Source organism: Tursiops truncatus, chromosome 2, assembly GCF_011762595.2.
Source record: "Tursiops truncatus isolate mTurTru1 chromosome 2, mTurTru1.mat.Y, whole genome shotgun sequence".
NCBI lineage: Eukaryota > Metazoa > Chordata > Mammalia > Artiodactyla > Delphinidae > Tursiops > Tursiops truncatus.
Window position 1 is genome coordinate 139,240,544 of NC_047035.1, and position 22,091 is coordinate 139,262,634.

Below are 22,091 nucleotides of genomic sequence, written 5' to 3' on the forward strand. Positions count from 1 at the left end.
TCTAGAGACATTTGGTTGTCACAGCGGGGGCAATGCTACTGGCATCTCGCTGATAGAGGCCAGGGATGCTGGGAAGCCTCCTACAATGCACAGGACAGTCCCCCACAACAAACAATTATGGCCCAAGATGTTAATGCCAAGGTTGGAAAACCCTGCCTTAGACTCATCAGGGCTACCCCTGGGCTGGGGTCCATTTCTCCCCAAACACATCACATATCCCAGATGGACAGGGGCAGAATGCACACTGGGGCTCAGCCACAGTCCCTGCCAGCAAGACTCCCAGGTCCCCAGGTCACACCCTGGGCCTCCCTCCCTCCATAACTCATTGGAAGGCAGCCCCACCCAAGCTCCTTTGTGGAGTTTTCTATCTGGCTTTTGTTCCAACAGTAAGAGCTTTATAAAAGATTTCAATTTGATAAAATTACAAGAGGCCTCTTAGAGTTTTTATCTCATCGTCTTTGTTAACCTACCTTGAGTGCTTGGCCTTGGAGAGCTAGGCCTGAGGATACCACTGGGTAGAACTGGCGCCAGGTCAGAGGAGAAACAGCGCCCTCCAGCCAAGTGAGGTAGAGTTGCACAGTGGATCAAAACAACAGCACTTGCTGGGTGCCCTTTGGCAAGGTGATTAACCTCTCTGAACTTCCTTTTGATCTCCTAAACGGGGTTGCTGTGAGCATTCATGAGATGATATATGTGAAGTGCCTGGCATACAGTAGGTGCCAAACGAGTGGTATTGCAGACATGATATAGTACAGGAGGCTTTCATATGGCAAAGGAGACTAATGAGTAATGTTGCGAAGAATAAATAAGGGCTTAGTGACTCAGGAGGTGCAAGAGAGGGATGACCCCAAGAGTTCAAGTCCAAGCCTGTACCCACTCGGCACACATTTGAGAAGCCACGGGAGTCGGGGGCCTCCCAGAGCAGGAGGGCAGAGGAGGCAGCTGAGAGTCTTTTGGAAGCAGTGACTGGCAATGACTTCTTTAGTTCTGCTTCCCGTGTGGGAGTGACCACAGGCAGCATCCAGGCCTAACTGTGCCCTCTCTTGCAGACCCCATGATGGAGCTGACGGGCACCGACCCCTCCGAGCTTGACAGCCAGCAGGAGATCGAGGACTTCGAGGAGAACGCCTACGCCTACGCCGGTGTGGACAGCAGCGCCGAGGCCAGCGTCCTCACCGAACAGGCCATGAAAGAGATGGCCTACTACAACGTGCTATAGCACAGGCCAGGCCACCCAGGACGGGGCAAGGAGGGCGTGGGGCGTGGGGGGAGACCCATGTGCTGCAGGCTGCACCTCCTGCAGCTGAAAAACAAGCTACTGCCCCACTGTCCTGAGCCCTCCCTCCCACTCAGTCGTTTGCACCACTAGGGACTTGTAGACCAAATGGAGACTGTACTACTGGCCTCAGCTGTGAACCAGGCACAGGCCCCAGGCATCCTAGGGAAGGAAGGGTAACACGGGAGGCCCAGGTCTGGGTCTCCTTGGCCTGCTGCTGTGGGAGAAATGCAGATGGGGGCCGTCTGGGGACAGGTCACAAGGGCATAGGTTCTCTAGTCTCTCCAGGCCCAGCAGAGCTGGGGCGGCCCATGTGGGCAGGGCCATCCTGATGGCTCCTCGGGGCTCCTGTCACTGGAGGGAGATCTCTTGAGCCATGTCTTGTTTCTCCTCTGGACCCTCTCCTGCCTCTAGGGATGTTTGAGCTCCTGTGCTGGTCAGCCTTGCCCCCCACCCTTACCCCCCACCGGCCCCTGGGCTGCGAAAAGCCCAGGCCCAGAGCCCATTCCCCCACCCTGTCCATGGACAGCCAGGCAGGGCCCTCTGCCTTCTACCTCCTGGTGCCTCCCGCTCTCTCCTCCAGCCAGGTGTGCATGCGGCCTGGTCCTGGCCTTAGGAAAGCGGGGTGTAGCCCAACCCCCAGCTACCGTCCTCTCCAGCCGACCCCCCGAAGCCTCGCATCTTACAGCCCTGTTTGAAAGTGGGCGTCCCTAAAGTGGATTTCAGCAAACTGTTTTCCAGTTCTGTCTCGAAGTGGGGCACCACCCCAGGGTCCCCCGACAAAGCCAGGACATGCCTTGCGTCAGACACACTAACAAAGACAGATGGAGGCCCCTTGAGTGGGGGGACCAGTGATGGGGTCATTGGGGACCAAGAGGGGCTGTCCTTAAGGAGGCCAAGGAGGGCCTATGTAGGGGTGGGGGCCTGGAGTTTTCCTCTTATTTAAGGTCTAATAAGTATCCATTTTGAGGATGGGGACAGCCAAGAGTCAGCAGGGTCCCAGGAAGAGCAACATATTTAAAAAGGAAAATGAAGACCATAGAGGGAAAAAAAAAGGTTTTTTGAGCAAAGGGGGGTATTTTGAAGGTAATTTATTTTTCTCCTTTCCAACTCTGTGTCACCTATTATCTTTTCTGATGGAGATCATTTTCTTTTTGCCAGCGGAAGCTTTCTCGTGTGCTGTGCGTGCTTTGTGCCTCCCCAACCAAGAGCAGCGTGGCCTGCCCTGGCGGGACTCGGGCTCGGAAGGCACTGTCGGTCTGGCCCTGGGGCTTCAGCTGCTGGCAGGAAGCCTCCGGAGGCCAAGGCGAGAGGCAGGAGGAGGCAGAGCCCGGCAGGCCGTCCACCCTCTCCCAGCTCCTCCGGCTAGTGACTTGCTCTGCACCACCCAGAGCAGCGGCCCGGGCTGCCGCCCCTGCTCAGCCCACGGTTCGCTCCCTCGCCAGCCCGCTCTCATCTCCTCGGTCCCCGCGCCAGCTCCTGCCCCGGAACTGAAGACTGCAGGCCCAGGGCGGTGAAAGAGCACATTCAGGAATGCTGGGGCACCCAGACGCCCACCCACTCGCCCCCTGCGGCCTCCGTGGAGGGGAGCAGGCAAGGCCATTCCCAGAGGCACAGGAGGTGAAGCCACCAGCTTCAGCCCAGAAACCAGGAAGCGGGGAGCGGCTGAGGAGGGAGGTGCCCCCAAGGCCGTATCCTTAGTGAAGGACCAAGCCAGGCCTCAGGGTGGCTGAGATCAGGACGGAGGGGAGGACAAGGTAGCCTCGGGATCAGGCAGCCAGGTGCCCCTTCCTTCTCTGCTAGAGTTCATGCTAAGCAGCAAATAAGAGGGCTGGGGCTCACGGGAGCCTCGCCCCGACTGTGGCTCTCCAGACCCCGAGGCCCCCCAGCCTCCCAGGTGCCCGCCATGATGACCCTCAGGTGGCAGTGACCCCGTCACTGTAGAAGACATTTTCTCCTGCTGAGCAGAAGCATCATCCCCGCAAACTACCTCTTCCCACAACTTCTTTCTCCCCTGGTACCAAAAAGAACCCTGTACCTCCTCTTCTTCCTCTTCCCTGCCAGTGCAGTGGCCTTGGTCTTGGAAACCCATGAGAGACGGTCTGGCCCCCAGGGTGGGGCTCTCCTCTCTGCCCCCAGCCCCGCCATCAGCACCAGCCCTCTGCAAGGTTCAATACTTGAACGCCCCCCATGCCCTGTGCCTTGGACCTGGGCAAGGCTGAGAGAAGGAAGCAGCACAACTCACAATTGGAGCTGGGTGGGCGGTGGTCTTGGCAAGGCTCCGGTCCCCACCCCCACCCCACCCCAACCTTTTCAAAAGAGGCGTGCAGCCTCTCGGGTGACTTGGAAACTCCTGGACAAATCCCATTCTAACTTATTTTGACGTGTATACAAACCAACTGTTTAGAAATTCCACTTGTGCAAAGCCCTACTGTGTTTTTATGTTCCTGTTTAAAAGAGAAGTTTACTTAGCAATAATTATAAATAAATGAATATTCTTTAGTGAGGTGACTGCGAGTGCTTCTTTCCATGGTTCTTGGGGACCCAGTCCTCACCCCTCCCTCAGAAGGAGCTCCCTACAAGGCTTCCCTCTCTGGGGGCCCAGAGGAGCCCCAGCCCATCCTTTGCACTAGAATGGCCACCTGCAGAGCTCCAAGCCCGTGAGAAAGGGGCGCAGGTCAAGGCCCCAGAATTCCCACCACTCGAAGAGAAAAAGCCGCTTCCCCACCAACAGGCCACCAGGACAGAAGCCAGCTCCCGATGCCAGACTGGGCTTCAGAGGCTGTGCCTTCTGGGGAGCTGCCAGCCCTTCGTTACTGATGGGGAAGAGGCCGGAAACCTTGAGCTTCCCCCCAGGAGTTGGGCCAGCCAGAGTCATCACGCCAGCTTTTCCTCCTAGAGCGCCGGGAGTCCAGTGATTACTGAGGAAGAGTGGTCTTAGCGCAGAAGGCGACTGTCAGTGGAGGTGGGCAGCTGAAGCCCATCTCAAAGCTACCAAGGCTCCCAGCTATTGGGTTTCAGAATACATGAGAGCCCACCCAAATGTGGGAAATGGACTTTGGGTTGCCAAGTATTTATTTTCTCAAGTCAAGATGACACAACTCGGGAATTCCCTGGCTGTCCAATGGTTAGGACTCTGCGCTTTCACTGCAGATCCTGGTCAGGGAACTGAGACTCAGCAAGCCATGCGGCCAAAAAAAAGACACAACTCTTCCCTAGGACATTTTAACACCAAAAGTAGAACATAATCCCCGAATAAAGGATAGCCCTTTAAGTTGGATCTGTTTAGCTTTATAGCAACTTCATAAACTTACTTTTCCAAGTTTTGCCACAGAATGGTGAAGAAGAACCCAAGTCTGGGACTCACTAGCCTGGACCACATGGGGGCCCCACTCACAGGCCCAGGCCCGAGTCCCAGGCAGCCGTGGGGAAGAGAACTGAGGCGGCCACTGTGTGGGACCTGTTTCGAGGACTGAGAAACAGGCAAATAAAGAGGTCTGGGCACGTTTAGAAAGTTAAAACTATCAAAGAAAAAAAATATATATATATAACCGTACTCTATCGGAAGTGACAATCTCAAAATGGAAAAGAGGATACAGAAGCCAGGTCGTGCTAGGAAATTCCAGGGAACCCACAGGCCTTCTGCCTGGTCCCCTCCCCCCGGTGGCCCCCTGACTGGACAGAGGCCTGCTGTGACCCAAGGCTCCCCGGGCAGCCCCCGGGGGAATCCGCCAGCCCTTTGAGGGCTTCTGCCTCTAGGCCCCAGCTGCCTCCTTCCCCTCAGGGACGAACACAGCAGACTGTTTTGTGAAGAGCTTTTTAGTAGCTAAATACGGCACCATGTGTTCCGAGGGCAATATAAATTACAGTATGCAAAACATACCACTGGCTGAGGTAAAACACACCGTTCCTGCCTCATGTCACCATGAGGGGAAACACACAGATACTTCTAAAAACATCTTGCTTATAAAAAAGAGTGTCCCCGAGAAAGGCCTCCAAAGAGGGGGTGTGAAGCTCACCCTCCGCTGCGGGGGCGTCGGGGTTGGGGGGAACCTGTGGCCACCCGCTCGGCCCCAGCCCGGCCGCCACGGCAGCCAGCAGCGCTCCCACCCGCTACTGCTGGCCCAGAGCTTTGTCCAGGTTGCTCTTGATGGTGTCCAGGAAGTCCGAGGTGTTCAGGAAGTGCTCGTTCAGCTTCACACTGCCAAGAGAGCACCTGCACGTGAGGGCCGCTCCAGCCGGGCCCTCCCAGGGCAGAGCCTGAGCTCAGGCATCCGGACGGCAGCCCCCTCGTGCGGTCACGGGGAGGTCTACAGGCCAGAGGCACCTGGAGCCAACGGTCAAGAGGCCACAGCAAACTCGGCAGGAACCCAGTAAGGCCTGTCTTTGCTTTTCCAGGTGAGTGGGCAACTAGGTACAAGCTCTCTGGGGAGAAGCTGGGAGATGGGTGCAGCAGGGGATGGAAACATTCTGAGCAGCTAGCCTCAGGGATGGGGACCCACTCGCTGCGCCTGGTGTGCGTAGGCTGGCCCGAGCCATCCCCCAGGGCCATGGACCTGTCCTGCCCCCGGCAGCTAAGTTAACTCAGGAGGAGGCCTCTAAGAAGGACCCTGGGCTTCTTTCCACCTGACCCGGAGGTCCCAGAAGGCCAGCCCTGCCCTCTACCCCAGGCCACCCACTTGCTGAGGCCATGGATGCAGCCCGCCAGGTCCTTGGTCATGGCTCCACTCTCCACTGTCTCGACGCACACCTTCTCCAGGGTCTGGGCAAACCTGCAGGGGACAGGGCAGAGTGAGACCCCAGCTGTGTGGAGCCAGGGCCCAAAACCTGCCCGGATCCGGCTCAGGTGCTCCTTCTGCACTCACCTGATCAGGTCCTGGTTTCCGTCCAACTTCCCCCGGTGCTCCAGGCCACGCGTCCAGGCAAAGATGCTGGCGATAGGGTTGGTGCTGGTAGGCCGGCCCTGGGGGAAGGGGTCACAGGGGGATGAAGAGCCAACCAGCCAACAAGAGGGCCACCTGGACACAGCTGCCCACCTCTAGACTGACAGGACCAGGCCCGTGCTCCCAGCCCTCAGGGCCAGTGGGCTCGGGCCCCGGGGGCAGATGGTCATGAGGCCACGGTCCTCGCACTCACCTTCTGGTGCTCCCGATAGTGGCGCGTGACCGTCCCATGAGCAGCCTCAGCCTCAATGGTCTTCCCATCCGGGCAGATCAGCACGGACGTCATCAGGCCAAGGGAGCCAAAGCCTGGAAAGTAGGAAGACATCCTCTCAGTGCCGGCACCTTTCCTCAGGCCACTGGGGTTGAGCCCACCTGCCCTCCAGCTGTTGTAGCTGCTTCCTTGCTGTGTCTCCACCCACCCCCACCTATAACTGGGAGAACAGAGACTGTTTCAGGCTTGTCTACTGTTGTCCTGGGTCTCCAGGGCCCAGTACAGGGCAGAGGGGCACTCAGAGGTGGCTGTCATCAGCCTGTTAGCATAATTCTGCATCCCCTACCTCCAGGTGCCCCAGAGTCTATGGTCCCCCCAGGGCATAAGATCCCCCAAAATTCTGCCCACCCACCCTGGCTGGTGACCAGGAGGCTCATTCAAGCAGAAAGAATAAAGCCTGCAGCCAGCTGTTTCACAGTGATCACTTTATCTGCTCTTTCAGGCCACTTTAAAGCTTTGTGATTTATTTCCAAGATTTCCCAAATCCAGATGTCAACCTTTTCTGTGGCCAAGGTCTCCTAGTTTTCAAAAGCACCCCCACAGCACCAAAATAAGAATTCTGAATGCCTAAGAAAGAAAAAGTGGGCAACTTCTAGAGGAAAATTATTTGTGTAAGAATTTTTGCTGTTGGGGCAGAGGAAGGGGGAATCCCTTCTCCATTTGCACCTGGGACCTTCACACTCACCAATCTTCATACACTTAAGGGTACCTTTCACGCCTTTCTCTTGTCTGCTAGGGCTTTTCATGCTCCCATCCTAGATGGGAATTGTTCTAGTGAGAGGATCACACCAAACTTTTCAAAATAAAGTCAAAGGTTTTTATAAAGCACTGAGACCCTCTGCCTTTTCATCACAACCTGGCGTGGGCCTCACTTTTCTCCTTATCAGGAGCTAGACCTCGCCCCCTCTCACAGAGCCTGGTTTCTCTTCCACTCGCTATGGATACATGTTGCCTCCTCCCACTCTTTCCTGCTCTCATTCCCAATACAATTGGGCTATTTCTTTCTGTTCTTCCCTAACGGCTTCACACAGGCTTTCTGCTGCAACCCAACTTGTGTTTCAGGATGCTCTGGGGCCTGGGGGTTTGCATCATCCCCAATATTCTCCTACATCCAAAAGGTTTACTGTGCAAAACAAATTCTCTGTAATGTAAAGAGCATCCGGTTGTGCTTACTCCCCTTTTTCTACTAGAGCCAAACCTAGTCCAAACCTGGAGCCACGCAGAGTCACTTGGCCCTTTCATGGACAGGAACAACCTCAGGGCTAACACATCTAGCCCTTTAGCACCTGAATTCCTACGTTCTCCTTCCTCTGGAACGGCAGCCCTAGTAATACCCCAGTCCAAAGCTAACGTAGGATCCTTCCTCACTCAGACACCAGGGAGCCCCTGGCCCCTGCTGTCCACAGGAGACCCTGAAATGAGCAGGCAAGCCCCAGTCCTGCTGCTCCGCTAGAGAAGTGTTCTCCCCGAAGGAGAAAATCCCCCCAGCTAGGGAAAATCAACAGTCCATCCCCGCAGGGAGCAGGTGCTGCCAGCGTACCCTGGGCCAGGATGTCTGATTGCACGTCTCCGTCGTAGTTCTTGCAGGCCCACACAAAGCCGCCCGAAGACTTGAGGACCTGAGCCACCATGTCGTCAATGAGGCGGTGCTCGTACCAGATCTTATTCTTGTCGAACTCGGTCTTGTAGTGCCTGGGAGCAAAAGGGCCTGTTGTGGGGAGAGAGCGGGAGGCTGACAGGTTGGGGATCCCTCCCTGAGCCTCAGAGCTGAGACAGATGCACTGGGACAGCCATCTCCCTGGGTGAGTAAGGGCGGCTGAGGGGACAGGGAAGAAGGGCCATGGCGTCCCTGAGAAGTATTAAAGGGAGGGACCATTACTTCTCAAAGATCTCCTGGAAGATGTCCTTGAAGCGCCCATCATAGGCTTTCAGAATGGTGTTCTTGGTGCTCATGTAGAGTGGCCACTTCTTCTGGATGGCATACTGGAAGCAGCTGTGCGCAAAACCCGAGATGGACTGCAGGGAGAGAGAGGTCCCTGGTGTGGTCCCCCAGGGCGGGCCCAGGCCCTGGGAACGGCATCCCTTCCCTCCACAGGACCCTCGCAGGCAGCCGGGGTTAACCCAGCCTCCCTGGAGTGAGCATCTATTGTTTCTACTGGCCCAGCATCCCCCTCCCAATTTCTGGGACGAAGTAGCCCCACCAACTGCTTTGGAAAGCTACCACCCTCCCCACTTCTTAGACCATATGGCTGGGGTGGGGCTAATGCCCTCAGCCCACCTGCCCGTCTCTAGACTTGATAGTGTGTCCTGGGCTTATCCAATCAGAGCCCTTCCTCCCCTGGGCCTCCATGATTGGCTCAGAGATGGCCATGTGACCCAGGCCTGTACTTTTGCTGGAATCATGAGCAAAAAGGCTCTTTTCCGGGACCTCCCTGGTGGTCCAGTGGTTAAGACTCCACACTTCCACTGCAGGGGGCATGGGTTCAATCCCTGGTCCGGGAACTAAGATCCTGAATGCCACAGTGCAGCAAAAAAAAAAAAAAAAAAAAAGGCGGGGCTCTTTTCTGATAGGGTAGCCAGGCTGGCAGCGATAAGCCTGGAGCTACTGGTGGCCATTTCTTCACAGCCTGAGAGTGAGCCCAACCACAGAGGAAAGGAAAGCCAAGAGGTGGGGGTAGGGAGGGGAAGAAGTGCTTACCCAGTTTGCTGTAAGCCAAGAGCTGACCACCAATGTGCCCCCAAGGACGCACCCGAGAGGGAGTGCAGGAATGGTGGGGAGCACAAGCACCTGGCTGGGCAGGAGTGGGACAGCCCTCCACACCGGGCCCACCGCAGGGCCCTCGGACACACCTAAGATGCATTTGCTCTCAGGCCTCAGACCTTCAGGCCACCGATGCAGGAATAGTCAGAACCACCAACCCGATGTGGCTGGAGATGGAGAGACAGGCGTGGGGGGAGGGAGCCGGGGAGCCGCTGCTCACCTCATCCGTGTTGTACATGCCCATGCCCACGCCACCAGCGGGGAAGCTGTACACCTCCCACTCCTTAGCTCCGCTGCCGTCCTTTGGGGTGAAGACGATCTTGAATGTGCCAGCCCGGTCAGCCACAAAGTCTGTGGCCTTGTACTGCAGAGGTGAGAGGGTGGCTCAGGCCAAGTGCTCCAGATGCGGGACCCAGGCCCTTGGAGCCCCACTCCCACCGTGGCCGACCTGGTCGCCGTGGGCGTGCCTGCCAATGGTGATGGGCTTGGTCCAGCCAGGGACGAGGCGTGGGATGTTTCTGCAGATGATGGGCTCCCGGAAGACAGTCCCCCCGAGGATGTTCCGGATGGTTCCATTGGGACTCTTCCACATCTTCTTCAGCTTGAACTCTATGAGGACAAAGATGAAGTGGCCCCACTGCAGCCCCCACCTTCCAACCAGAATTTGAACCCCAAGCAAGAACACAGATGGGGGTCCTAAAAATCATCTGCGGGGAAGCAGCAGCAGAGTCTAGAGTGTGCACGTGGGCTCCCGAATCAGATTTCCTGTCTTCAGGGTCCAGCTGTGGCACCACCTCTGACTGTCAGCCTTAGGCAAGTGGCTGAACTTAAGCCATAAAATGAAATTGCTGATAAAACACCTGGCCTTTTGGGTTGTCGTGAGGATTAAATGCATGCATGTGTAAAGTACCTAGAGCAGTGGCTGGCACATGGTAAGGGCTCTGTCAGTTATTTTATATATATACATATATATGTATATATATATATATACACACACACACATATATGTATATACATATACATATATATACTTTTTTTTTTTTGGCTGCACCGGGTCTTAGTTGTGGCACGCGAGATCTTCGTTGCCGCATGCAGGATCTTCAGTTGCAGCATGCAGGAGGATCTTTAGTTGCGGCATGCATGTGGGATCTAGTTCCCTGACCAGGGATTGAACCTGGGCCCCCTGCATTGGGAGCATGGAGTCTTAGCCACTGGACCACCAGGGAAGTCCCCTCTGTCAGTTATTATTATTCCCACATCACACTTGGACATAGCTGTCTGATGAACCTGGCAGTGTGCGGCCTCACTCCAGATGCTCTGGTTCTAGCCCCAGCACTGCCACTCACCGCTGGGTTCAGCCTAAATTACTAAGACTGTGACCCTCTACTTCCTTGTCCATAAAGTGGGGATGTATGAATCCCAGGGTTCAGGAGAAATCAAAGAAAATCAGCTGAAAGAGCTTAGCACTAAAATGATTCCATACCCTGAGGTCGGGAACAACCTGCCTGACAGGAGGAGGCCTGCAGAGTTTGGAGATGTCTTGAAGGTTTCCTTAAGGCCCCTCATACTGCAGGAAGTGGGGAGACAGAACTCTGCAAGTTCTGAAACCACCCTTTCTTGAATTTCCCAAACCCGGATCCTTTACCCACACACTGGTGCCATTTCATGGAACCCTCGAGAGCAGCCCCCAGAACCGAGGACCAGCGGCCTGTCCAAGCCTGGTGGGGCACCTGAGACCGCTCCACGGCCACAGAGGCAAAGGGCAGACCTGCAGTGCCAAGACAGTGGCGGGACATGGGGGACGTTCCGAGCCTCTGAAGGACACAGGCCTGACACCCAGCACTACCCTGGACAGAGGGGGCCCCAGAGTCTCTCTGTAAACCTGCCTGCAAAGCAGTCCAGGAGGCCAGGGGGGCAGGCTGCCCAAAGAGCCTGTCCTCACTGTGACAGTGTCAGCATCAGCTCTGTGACCAGTGACACCCACACTGGCCAGAGCCACACGGCACAGCAGAAACACCACCAGCCTGGGAGCAGGGGACACAGACCCTGGCCCCAGCTTTGCCACCCCCAACTGTGGAACCTAGGCCAGCCCTCAACCTCCCCTCCCCAGCCTCCTCCACAGGAACCTTGGAGGCTCCGCTGTGTGCTGGGCATTTGCAGGGAGACCAGGGTCACTTCCCAGCCCGCACTGTCCCAGCCGCCCGCCCCCGCGCCCCTCGCACCTTCCACACGGGCCTCGTCAGGGGTGATGGTGGCACACTTGACAGCCACGCTGTACTTCTGGGTGGCCAGCGCGGAGTCGATGGTGACCTGATCATTGGTCTGGTCACGGTTTGGGAGCCCCAGGTCAAAATACTTGAGCTGGACGTCCACATGGGGCAGGATGAGCTAGAGACAGATGGCCGGGGCCTGGCATCAGCCCAGATGACTGTGACTCGGGGGCATGTGGGGACGGTGGCAGGGGACACCCCGTCAGGGCAGGGAAGAGGAAAGGCCAGCGGTGGGCTGGCCAAAGCTGTCAAGAGGCCGGGGCTCTGGAGAGAGGCCGGCAGACCAGGCTGCAGCCCCTCAGAGGGCTCATCCCCTAGCGTGGACCACACCCCCCCTGCGGTGGCCCATCAGTTCAGCCAAACCCCAACTCCAAGTGCATCTAGGGTTCTCTATACAGCGGGTTCCCTCTTCATCCCCACTCAGAAGTGGTGATTCTCAACCTTCTTCTTGGGGACAGGCACATGGACAAGGTGCTCTCCCAGGCAGACCCAGCCCACAGCGACTTTGGAGAAGCCAAGCAGCCACCCTGGGAACCGTCTGCCATGGTGGCTCAAACATATCACTGTCCTCCAACAGACCCCACGCCACAACTCGCGATGACATCCTTGAACCGCTAAGGAAAGGTTAATGATGTGGTCCCCCCGCACTCCGGCCCTGTTCTTCTCTCACTCCCTCAAGGGTGCACATAGGAATGTAGGAGATCAAGATGATATATTCAACTATACTCCAATAAAAAATAAATTAAAAAAAGGAAAAGAAGAAAGTCCCGAAGGATAGTCAATTCATGCTGAAACACGAGTTTGAAAAAAACAAAACAAATGAAAAAAACAAAAAAACGACATGATACAGGGTCAGGCTTGAATCTGCACACAGTTTTGAAAACATGCTGGCTTTGGCACGAGCACGTGACACGGATGGCTGAGGACAGTCCCCTGCCTGACGTCTTAAGAGCCATGAGTGGTCTGGACATGACAGAAGGGTGGACGGAAGGGGAAAATCAGGACTGCTCCTGCCCACCAGGGTGACGGGTGAACCCTGGGGACCCGAAGTGGGGACTGAACACTGAGCCCGGCCGGCCATGTGGAAGGCCGCCCACTTCAGGAGGGAACTACCTTCTCCTTGATGAACTGCCAGATAATACGGGTCATCTCATCGCCGTCCATCTCCACCACTGGCTTCGCCACCTTGATCCTCTTGTCGGCATCTAGGACCAGACACACATAGCACATCATACCCCTGGGGAGGCTGGTGGGGGAGCCCCTCTCCTCTCCGGCCAGACCCACCCTTCACCATGGAGGGAGGAGTGTCAGCCAGGGCCCAGCTGCCCAGCATTCACTCCCCCTCCTGCAGGAGCAGCTCCGGGACCACCCGGGGGGAGCTGGATCCCCCGCTGAGTCTGGAGAGCTGGGACTAGCCAGATGCCAGCCTGCCAGTCAGATCCTTTCTCCTGGAACCTGACAGCAGAGGAGACCAACACAGAGAATGAGAGCCAGCTGGGGTCACCTTGTCAAGCAGCAAGCCGGGCAGAGGTTGCCTTCGGCTGCTGCCACCCAGTTCCCCAGGGTAGCCTGGAATCCCCTCTTGTCCAATCCCTGCAATTCCATGAGCTACCCCGTGTCCTTCCAAACACTTCCTCTGATTGTTGCTTGCAACCTGAGAGCCTGAGTAACATGAACTGAGCAGGGAAACTATATAGATCACCTCCCATGGGCCTGAGGGTGTACCACACCCTTCACATTTAATCCTCTGAACCACTCCCAAGGGGAGTACAGTAAGTCCCCCACATACGAACCTTCAAGTTGTGAACTTTCAAAGATGCGAACATGCGTTCACATGTCCAATCATGTAAGTTAGCTCATGTGTCTGGTGTACATTGTCACATGCTCGCATCCTCTACAAATGGGTGTGCTTTTGTGTACTTTACTGTACAGTACTGTATAGAGTGCAGTAGTACAGTATCTTTATTTCAAGCCCAGGATGTGAATGAGTGAAACTGCTGCTTGCCCTCTGTCTCCTATTGCTGCCGATCCTTCGGCTCTACCATCTCCCACCTCCTCTCCCTCCTCCAGTCAGTAACTTCTTGCCTGTTCGCTCGATGCCAGCCCCTGGATGCCAGCTGTTGTACTGTACTACCGTACTTTCCAAGGTACTGTACTGCACTGCAAGATTAAAAATGTTTTATTTTTTGTGTGTCTGTTTTTTTTTTATGTATTATTTGTGTGAAAAGTATTATAAACCTATTACATTACAGTACTATAGAGCCGATTTTGTTAGTTGGGTACCTAGGCTAACTTTGTTAGACTTATGAAAAATCGGACTTAGGAACGCGCTCTCTGAACGGAACTCATTCATATGTAAGGGACTTACTGTATCATTATCTCCACTTTAAATGTGAGGAAATTAAGGCTCAGAGAGGTTGTCAGCTCACTGCCAAAGCTCACACAGCTTGAAAACAGCAGATCCAGGAAGATCCACACCTTCCTTGATGGGCACCTGGGAATGGAATGCAGAAGCCCTGATCCACGCAGGCTCAGGTCCGCCAGTCCTGCCAGAGATGCATCAAAGGACTGGACGAGTGACTGATCCAGGCCCAGGGAGATGGTGGAGGAGGAAACAGGAGCTGGTGGAGGCTCTTCAAGGAAAGTCTGACTCATGAGAAAAACCAACAGTCTGGGAAGTGAATTCCAAACAAAACTCAAGAAAATCGTCCACGGGACTTCCCTGGAGGTCCAGTGGTTATGACTCCGTGCTTCCAATGCAGGGGGCACATGTTTGATCCCCGGTCGGGGAACTAAGATCCCACATGCCGTGGGGCACAGCCCCCAAAAAAAGAAAGAAAATGGCCCATCCAATTTATCAGTGCAGGCTGCTGTGGGTGAGGCTTATTGACCCTTAACCTGCAGCAGGGGCACCCAAGCACCAGCATGTGCCTCTGGCCACAGCCTTGGAAGAAACAGCAGCTGAAGAGCACGGCAACAAGATCTATGTGAAGCCTACAACCCTGCCTCAGTCACTCCAGGAGTGTCTGGAGACACTTCACCTTCTGCTGAACCCCAGATGAAAGCAGGGCCCTGTCCCCAAAGGGGCCCTGCTCAGCCCTTACTTAGGGCCCATTTAGTCTTATGTTACACACAATCCTTACAGATGTAGCTATGGGTCTTTCAACTCACCGAAGATTAGACACAGCAAATCAGAAGAGGGGACAGGATGAAAACCCCAAGTGACATCTGCTCGGCTGACAGCAAGGGACAGAAGCCTGTGAAAAGCAGGCCTAGAAAAATGAAGAAGCATGGCTACCTAGGCTCATGAAAACAAAAGGGACCAAAGCCCAAAAGACCCCAAACACATCACTGTCCTATGAAACACACCACTGCCATGACTCATGATGACATCCCAACCCGCTAAGAAAAAGGTGAATTATGTGCAGCAGAATAACTCACTTTCCAGAGATGTGCAAACAGATTTTTTTTTTTCTTAATCTAATAGGGAAGAAAAATGAGACCCAGGAAGCATGGCTTGTGTCAGGGTCAGGATAGGCCTCACCTGTGTCCCAGGGCCCTGGCTCAAGTGCAGCCTCTGGACGCTTTTGTGGGCCATATGTAGAGAAGCAGAAAGCAAACACAGACTCAAAATATTTCATTCCCCAGAAAACATGGTGGACACGGCTGACACCGCTTCAGCTCTTCCCAAGATGCAGTGAGGACTTTGGACCCAAGCTACTAAATTCCTTCAGCATTTCTGGTCTAAAGCTTGAGTGGAAAGGGCTTTAGGACCTACAGAAAGTCTGTTGGGCTGTTGCGAGCTAGCTTAGATTTTAGGAGCATCTTCTATGAGTTAATGTGATGAGAGCCAATCAATTTTTTTTTTTTTTAATGTGCCGAGCCTACGGTAATCAAGTTCCCTAAGTAGAGACCCATTTGGGGCCAGTCCTAAAGGGTTCAGCCTCAGCCTGGGCTCTGCTCAAGCTTTGGGCTTCAGGCACAGCAGCTGGTGTCTTTGGACACCACACTCCTCGATGGGGGAGCTCAATATCAAGATCACAGCAGGCAGCCTTCCCAGCTGTGTATGCAGGTGTCAAACCCTCAGAGACCACAGGGCCCACTTATTTACAACCAGGTGCTAAGGGTAAGCACCCCTTCCTGAAACACCTAAACACAACAATGCCTGTCCTCAAAGAGTGAGTATGGAAGGGAAAACCTATCAGTAATGGAGAGAGCAAGCAGTGCTGTTATCAAAGTCAGGTGTGCAGCCTCCCTCAAAGCAACTTCCCAGAGGAGCCGAGGACTGGGGGCAGTGATATGAGTCATAGCAGCAGAGGCTCATTTTGTTTGGCCCAGGTCGTAGGGGTTTTCTTTAATGTTGATTGGTGACCAAGGCTTAAAAATCAGGCAATTTTAATAACAACAAAAAAACAAATAACCTGATTAATAAACGGGCAAAGGACTTGAATAGATATTCTCCAAAAATGGTCAATACGCTCATAAAAAGATGTTCAATGTCACTAATCATTAGGCAAATGCAAATCAAAACTGCAATGAGATACCACTTCACACCCATTAGGATAGCTACTATCAAAAAAACCCAAAAAACAAAAGACCAAAAAACATAAAGTAACAAATGTTGGTGAGGATGTAAAGAAACTGGAACCCTTGTGCATTGCTGGCGAGAATGTAAAATGGTGCAGCCACTATGGAAAACAGTATGATGGTTCCTCAAAAAAGTTAAAAAATAGGGCTTCCCTGGTAGCGCAGTGGTTGAGGGTCTGCCTGCCGATGCAGGGTACATGGGTTCGTGCCCCGATCCAGGAAGATCCCACGTGCCGCGGGGCGGCTGGGCCCGTGAGCCATGGCCGCTGAGCCTGCGCGTCCGGAGCCTGTGCTCCGCAACGGGAGAGGCCACAACAGTGAGAGGCCCGCGTATCGCAAAAAAAAATATATATATATATATTTGTATACCCATGTTCATAACAATTATTCACAATAGCCAAGAGGTGGAAGCAACCCAAGTGTCCACCAACGGATGAATGGATAAACAAAATGTGATATGAACCTTCAAGAGGAGAATAGGACTCTGGGAACTAACCCAGGAAGTTTAAGAAAAACTTTCCTCCAAAAAGTTAAACTATGTTCATGATTCCAAGTTTTTTTTCCAAAACTGGGCTGCCCACCACTTCAACATGGATGTACTTGCTTTGAAACTAAAAAAGGAAGTGCTTCCATGTTTTAGTGATGGATCTGGACCTACCTCAATAGCTTTTGCCGCTTGTTCTTTTGCTTCAAACTCCACAAAGACAAATTCTCTTTGGATCACCAGTAGACTTATAATGTGGTATACTTATATAAACAACATCACCACCTTTCCCAAATACTTTGTTTGTTTGTTTGTTTTTTGGAGCAGAAGATCTTTTAATAAAAAAGCTTCTCTGTTATTTTTAATTACATGCATTATTACTTTTGGTAATTACAATGCAGTTAAACAGCAACAGAGGCTTATTTAACCCATTCAGTCAAACTGTGGACCTCATAAGCTGTAACACCTAAAACAATTCTCTATCAGCATATGATAAAAACTTAGGGTGCTTGCTCCTATGGACACTTTATGTATTACCCAAATACTTTTTCAATCCAGCTGTGATTAACATTTTTGGGAAATAACTCATGATAAATTAGAAACAGTATTAAATATGTAAGGATTTAATAACTATATCACCTAAGCTTTTCACAATTCCTATACCTTACTCAGAAGGTCAATAGATTTTAACTTGAATATTTTTTTTAATGTGCTATATACAGACAATGGGATCTTATTCAGCCTTAAAAAGGAAGGAATGCTGACACACTCTACAACATGGAAGAACCGTGAGGGAATTCTGCTAAGTGAAACAAACTAGTCACAAAAAACCAAATACTGTCTGATTCCACTTATATGAGGTACCTAGAGTGGTCAAAATTATAGAAACAGAAAGAAGAATGGTGGTTTCCAGGGGCTGGGGGGGAGAGGAGGAAGGGTAGTTGTTTAATGGGTACACAGTTTCAGTCCTGCAAGATGAAAAAGCTGCGGAGATCGTTGAACAACAATGTGAATGTATTTTACACTGCTGAACTGCACACATAAAAATGATTAAGATGGAAATTTTTGTTATGCATTTTTTACCACAATAAAAAATAAGAAATTAAAAAATTCTTTAATGTTTAATTTAAACCAGTCCCCGCACCAAAAGAAAAAAAAACACCGAGAAGATTTTACATAAAAATCCAGTCCCTCTTGAAGAATGAGTCGCTTCGTCCCACTGAGCCCACGCTCACTCCTGGCAAGGATGAAGGATGGGCTGGTATGAGGACAGCCTCTCGCTCCATTCCAGGCCTGCCACGTGCCCTCCAGAGTGCCCCAAGGCATTGGAGTTTGAGACCATGTCTGTTGTTTAGCCACTATGGTGGAGACATCCACACCGTCTGCCCCTCTCTGGGAGACAAGAGGTGACAGGTTACCTGAAATTCAAAGAACAGTGGCTGGGCCTCCCTGAAGGCCTACTAGGGACAGCCGCCATGATCTCTTCAGATGACAGGCTGCACAAACACTGTCCTCTTGGCCAGGGTGTGGGATGGAATTACATCAGTCACAAGAGACCCATTAGGCCAACTCCTAGCACCGAACACCAAGTAAGGATTTCAAAACCCATCCCCAGGGACTTCCCTGGTGATGCAGTGGATAAGACTCCACACTCCCAATGCAGGGGGCCCAGGTTTGATCCCTGGTCAGGGAATTAGATCCCACATGCATGCTGTGACTAAGAGTTTGCATGCCACAACTAAGGAGCCTGCATGCCGCAACTAAGGAGCCCTGGAACCGCAACTAAGGAGCCCGCCTGCCACAATTAAGACCCGACACCACCAAATATATAAACATTAAAAAACAAAAACAACAAAACCATCCCGGTTTCAGTATCTACTTGCTGCTCAAGTAAGTAGACCTAGCCTCCAGGCTAGAGGTTCCTCCCAAGACAGCCACCCCTCCACCCCCCTGTCTACTTAACTGAACTGCTTTCATCACATTCCTACCCATGCTGCTGTCAGCAGAAGAGAGGCTGCTCAGCCAGCATGGCCCAGAAGAATGTAGGGGGACGCCCCCAATTCCAGAGGGCTAAAGAAGGCAGGGCAGCAGTTCTGGAAGAGACTCTAGTATTTTCTTTGGTGTCATCCTTCACTCCTCCCTTTCTCTCACACCCACATCAAAACCACCAAAAAAACTCTACTGGCTCTTCCGTCAAAATTCCTCCAGAATCCACCCACCCCAGTACCGCCACCATGGTCAAAGCCACCATGCTCTCTTGCCAGATTCTGACTAAGGCCTCCTACCAGGTCCCTGAAGCCAGAATGCTCCTGTTAAAATGTAAATCAGGTCACAACACTCCTCTCAAAACCCTGCAAGGCCGCCTCTTTCACTCAGAGAAAGCCAAAATCCTCAAAAATGGCCTACAAGCCCCCCATGACCTCCACTGTCTGACCTCATGTCCCATCACTCGCCTTCTGCACTCTGAGCCAGCCTTACTTTCTGCTTCTCCAACAAGCAAAGGTGCCCTCCTGCATCGTGACCTTGGCACCTGCAGTCCTCTCTTCCCCTGAACACTAAATGGCCTGCTTCCCTCACTCCCTCAGTACTGCATTCAGTGGGGTCTTTTCTGGCAGCCCTACCCAAACTTTCACCCACACCTTCCTTGCTTATTTGTTCTCCTTAGTTCTTGTCTACTGTCCGTCCCCACATTAGAATTTAAGTTCCATGGGGCAGAAATCTTTGTCTCTTATTCCCAGCTCTGTCCCCAGAGTGTCCCTGGCACAGGGCTTGGCACATAGTAGAAGCACAATATTTGTTGAATCCATGAATGAATGTCAAGTTATGGTCAATTCAATCTGTGCTAAGGACTGCTCTGCCATAACCTCCTCTTTGGATGAAAAGTACTCCCTCCCCTCCCCCATCCTGCGATGCATTACCACACAGAGGCCAGTGAGTCCTCACCACAAAACTGCACCAGGAGTAGCTCACAGTTTATCATGTGTTAATATTTGCAATCCGCTGGCATTTTAAACATGGTTTACAGAAGTGTAAACTCCAGGGCAGGCCACAGAGACTGGCTTCCAGTAATCAGACAGCAGTGTCCAGCACCCCATCCTGGAATCAGTGAAAGAGGCCTCAGCCTCACACAAAGGATCTGGAGGCAGGCCCCAAGCCTTTCTAGAGGCTTTTCCTCAAAACCTACTGGGCCTAAACACGACTACCCAAAAATAGCTCTGATGGGATAGCTGTGGTCTTATCTGATGTGGATGAAACAAGGCTCAGTGGAGAACACACAACCCTACTGGTGGGTCTGCAAAACTGAACAATCATTAAATAATTTCCTCTGGAATCTAAGAGTGCAGGCAAATCACCAAGATCTGAAAAGTTAAGGGACAGGGTGAGGAAATGAAGAAGTTCCCAGACTAGGAGTTGAGCCAAGGAAGGATAGATAATTCTCCCACTGAGCAGTGTCCCTCACTTCCCCAAACTAACTTAATCAGAACCACCACCAGCAGTCGCTGGAGGCCTATGAGTTGCAAAACTAGAAGGAGACACATGTGGGAATTACCTGGCAGCAAAAACACAAAAGTATTTTAGCCAAAGCATATTCTTTCCTTGTCATCAAGGGGAATGCCAAGTATTCTGTCTCCAGCAGTGTTGCCAAGTAACAAGCTAGCAGAGGTCACAATTGTACAGTCTCATGTCCAACCAAGTTCTCCTCGTTAATAACCAACCCCACTTGGGGGCTTCGGGAAGGACCTGAAACTGACTGCTCTTTTCATGTGTTATCAAAATTCAGGCTTCAAAGGGGCTTTTCTTGTTTGTGTGGGGTTTTTTGTTTCTTTTTTTACCATCAGTGCAGAAAAAAAAAAGGGGAGAATTGGAAAATGTATCTAACTTCCACCATCTTTTGCTGAACGTGGTGCCACATGGGAAACTTTTTTGGGACCTGGGGACACTTAGAACCTCGAGTTGCAGGGCCGACTCCTTAGAGATAAATCTCATGAGTAGAAAAACAGAAATGCCCCTTTCTCCTTGAAAGGGGAGGTGGGGTGCTGGGGCTCTTCTCAGCTCTGGTCAGCTGCTCCCACACTAGGTTAAAGATTACCTACTCTAGCAGTAAGACCAGCTTGCCTGGGCCCCATCCCCTCCTCCTCACTCCAGGGAGCTGCTGGCCAGGTCAGGATAGGGGTTTCCGTGGCAACAGGCATTCGACAGAGCTAAGGGACCTACATCGTTCCCTGTCTCTTGTAGCTGGCGATGGAGAGCCAGGGGGCCGACCAATGCCAGACCTGGCAGCCTGCCTTGGTAGTGGAAGTTCAGGCTAACTCTTGCTTATTATGCCCTGCTTATTAAGACTATTGTCTTCTCTCCTAAGCAGGAAACTAAGGGTATCACAGAAGCTGTGACGAACAATTCGGGAAAGTGACATTTTGGCGCGGCTGCCGGGTCTCCCCAGTCGGGTGAGCGCGGCAGGGCCAAGGAGCAGCTCAGGAGCGGGCTGGCGAGAAGAGACAGGTCAAGCCAAGGAGAGGCCCCAGGACGGAGCTTCAAGTGGGTCGACAAGGAGAATGGGGGCGTCCAAAGCGAAAATAAAAAGGAGACTCCTCCAACTCTCGCGTAAAAGGCTCCAAAAATAGCTGACGAGGGCCTGACAGCGAGGAGGGATCACTGCGCGCCCGGGTGAGAAGGCAGGGGAAGTGGATACCTCCTCCTTCCCCTCCTTTGTCTGAGCAGGGACCGCGCCGGGACCCTACCTCACTCGCGTGGAGCGGGCCAGGCGCTCCAGTACCCACTCGGTTGCTTTGTCTCCCTCCAGGGTCGCAGGACGGGCAGAATACGCTCCGAGCCCGGGATACCCCCCGCACCCCCTGCAGGAAAATCTGGGGGCGCAGGGCAGCAGGGCCGGCATCGCCCGGGCCACCAGTTGCCACCTTCCTTCAAGTCCTCCCCCCGCCCCCCGCGACTGGCACGGCCTGGAAGGTGGGGCAGGGGAGCACGTCCCCGTCCGCCGGCTCTTTGTGTGCCCTACCCCGCCGTCCCCGGCTCGCGAGCGTCCTGGGTCGCGCTCGCTGGTCCCCGCCCGGAAGGACGCCGCGTCGCGGTGCCAGGCGCGCACCCCGCCCGGACCCTCCTCGTGGCACTCACAGTGGCGCCGCGGCTGCTCTTGCAAGTTGGGGGCTGTTAAGGCTGCCGGCGCCCAGGCCGGCCCGGAACCGGAGGCTCTACAGAGCAAGCGTACAACCCGCAGGTAACCAGCCATCCCGAGCGGGTGAGGGGTCGTACTGGCTGGCGAGCGAGCGAACGAACCGGGGTAGGCGAAATCCTAGCGCCGGCCACTGCTCGCAGCTGCCTGGCGGCGGGCTACCTAGGCCTGCCAAGCGCGGGCTGAGCGGTCAGGGCCGGGGCGGGACTGCCGGGGCCCGCCACCCTATTGGGCCTCGCCGGGAGGAGGCGGGGCCGGCAGGGGCCGGACTCCTCCTTGGGCCCTGCACCAGCCCGGACCCCGCCCTCGCG

General features: G+C 53.5%; 2 protein-coding genes across 5 annotated transcripts in view; one reads left to right on the plus strand and one right to left on the minus strand.

The window, feature by feature from the left end:
• The window catches only part of ZNF710 (zinc finger protein 710), a 63,872-nt gene extending 60,087 nt beyond the window's left edge, over nucleotides 1-3,785 (plus strand). For all 4 annotated transcript variants that reach the window (XM_033852141.2, XM_033852139.2, XM_019945715.3 and 1 more), the window contains one exon: nucleotides 1,050-3,785. In XM_033852141.2, the coding sequence (XP_033708032.1) occupies nucleotides 1,050-1,219 (170 nt within the window). In that variant the 3' untranslated portion in view covers nucleotides 1,220-3,785. The remainder of the gene's footprint in view (nucleotides 1-1,049) is intronic.
• IDH2 (isocitrate dehydrogenase (NADP(+)) 2) lies at nucleotides 2,367-21,955 on the minus strand. The gene is made up of 11 exons (XM_019945718.3): nucleotides 21,723-21,955; nucleotides 12,635-12,726; nucleotides 11,474-11,639; nucleotides 9,700-9,860; nucleotides 9,472-9,615; nucleotides 8,370-8,506; nucleotides 8,031-8,182; nucleotides 6,413-6,525; nucleotides 6,142-6,239; nucleotides 5,956-6,048; nucleotides 2,367-5,477 (listed from the first exon to the last, which is right to left on the minus strand). The coding sequence occupies exons 1-11, from the start codon at nucleotides 21,835-21,837 to the stop codon at nucleotides 5,390-5,392; spliced, it is 1,359 nt and encodes a 452-aa protein (XP_019801277.1). The 5' UTR covers nucleotides 21,838-21,955; the 3' UTR covers nucleotides 2,367-5,389.
• Between the last annotated feature and the right edge of the window lie 136 nt (nucleotides 21,956-22,091).

Bases quoted from the DNA above. Each gene is read 5' to 3' on its own strand.
- IDH2 (XM_019945718.3), bottom strand. From the start codon at position 21,837: ATGGCTGGTTACCTGCGGGTTGTACGCTTGCTCTGTAGAGCCTCCGGT. The intron at 11,640-12,634 runs GTAGTTCCCTCC...ATCTGTCTCTAG, and splicing joins GGCAGTTCATCAAGGAGAAG to CTCATCCTGCCCCATGTGGA. The intron at 5,478-5,955 runs GTGGGTGGCCTG...CTCTCTTGGCAG, and splicing joins TGCATCCATGGCCTCAGCAA to TGTGAAGCTGAACGAGCACT.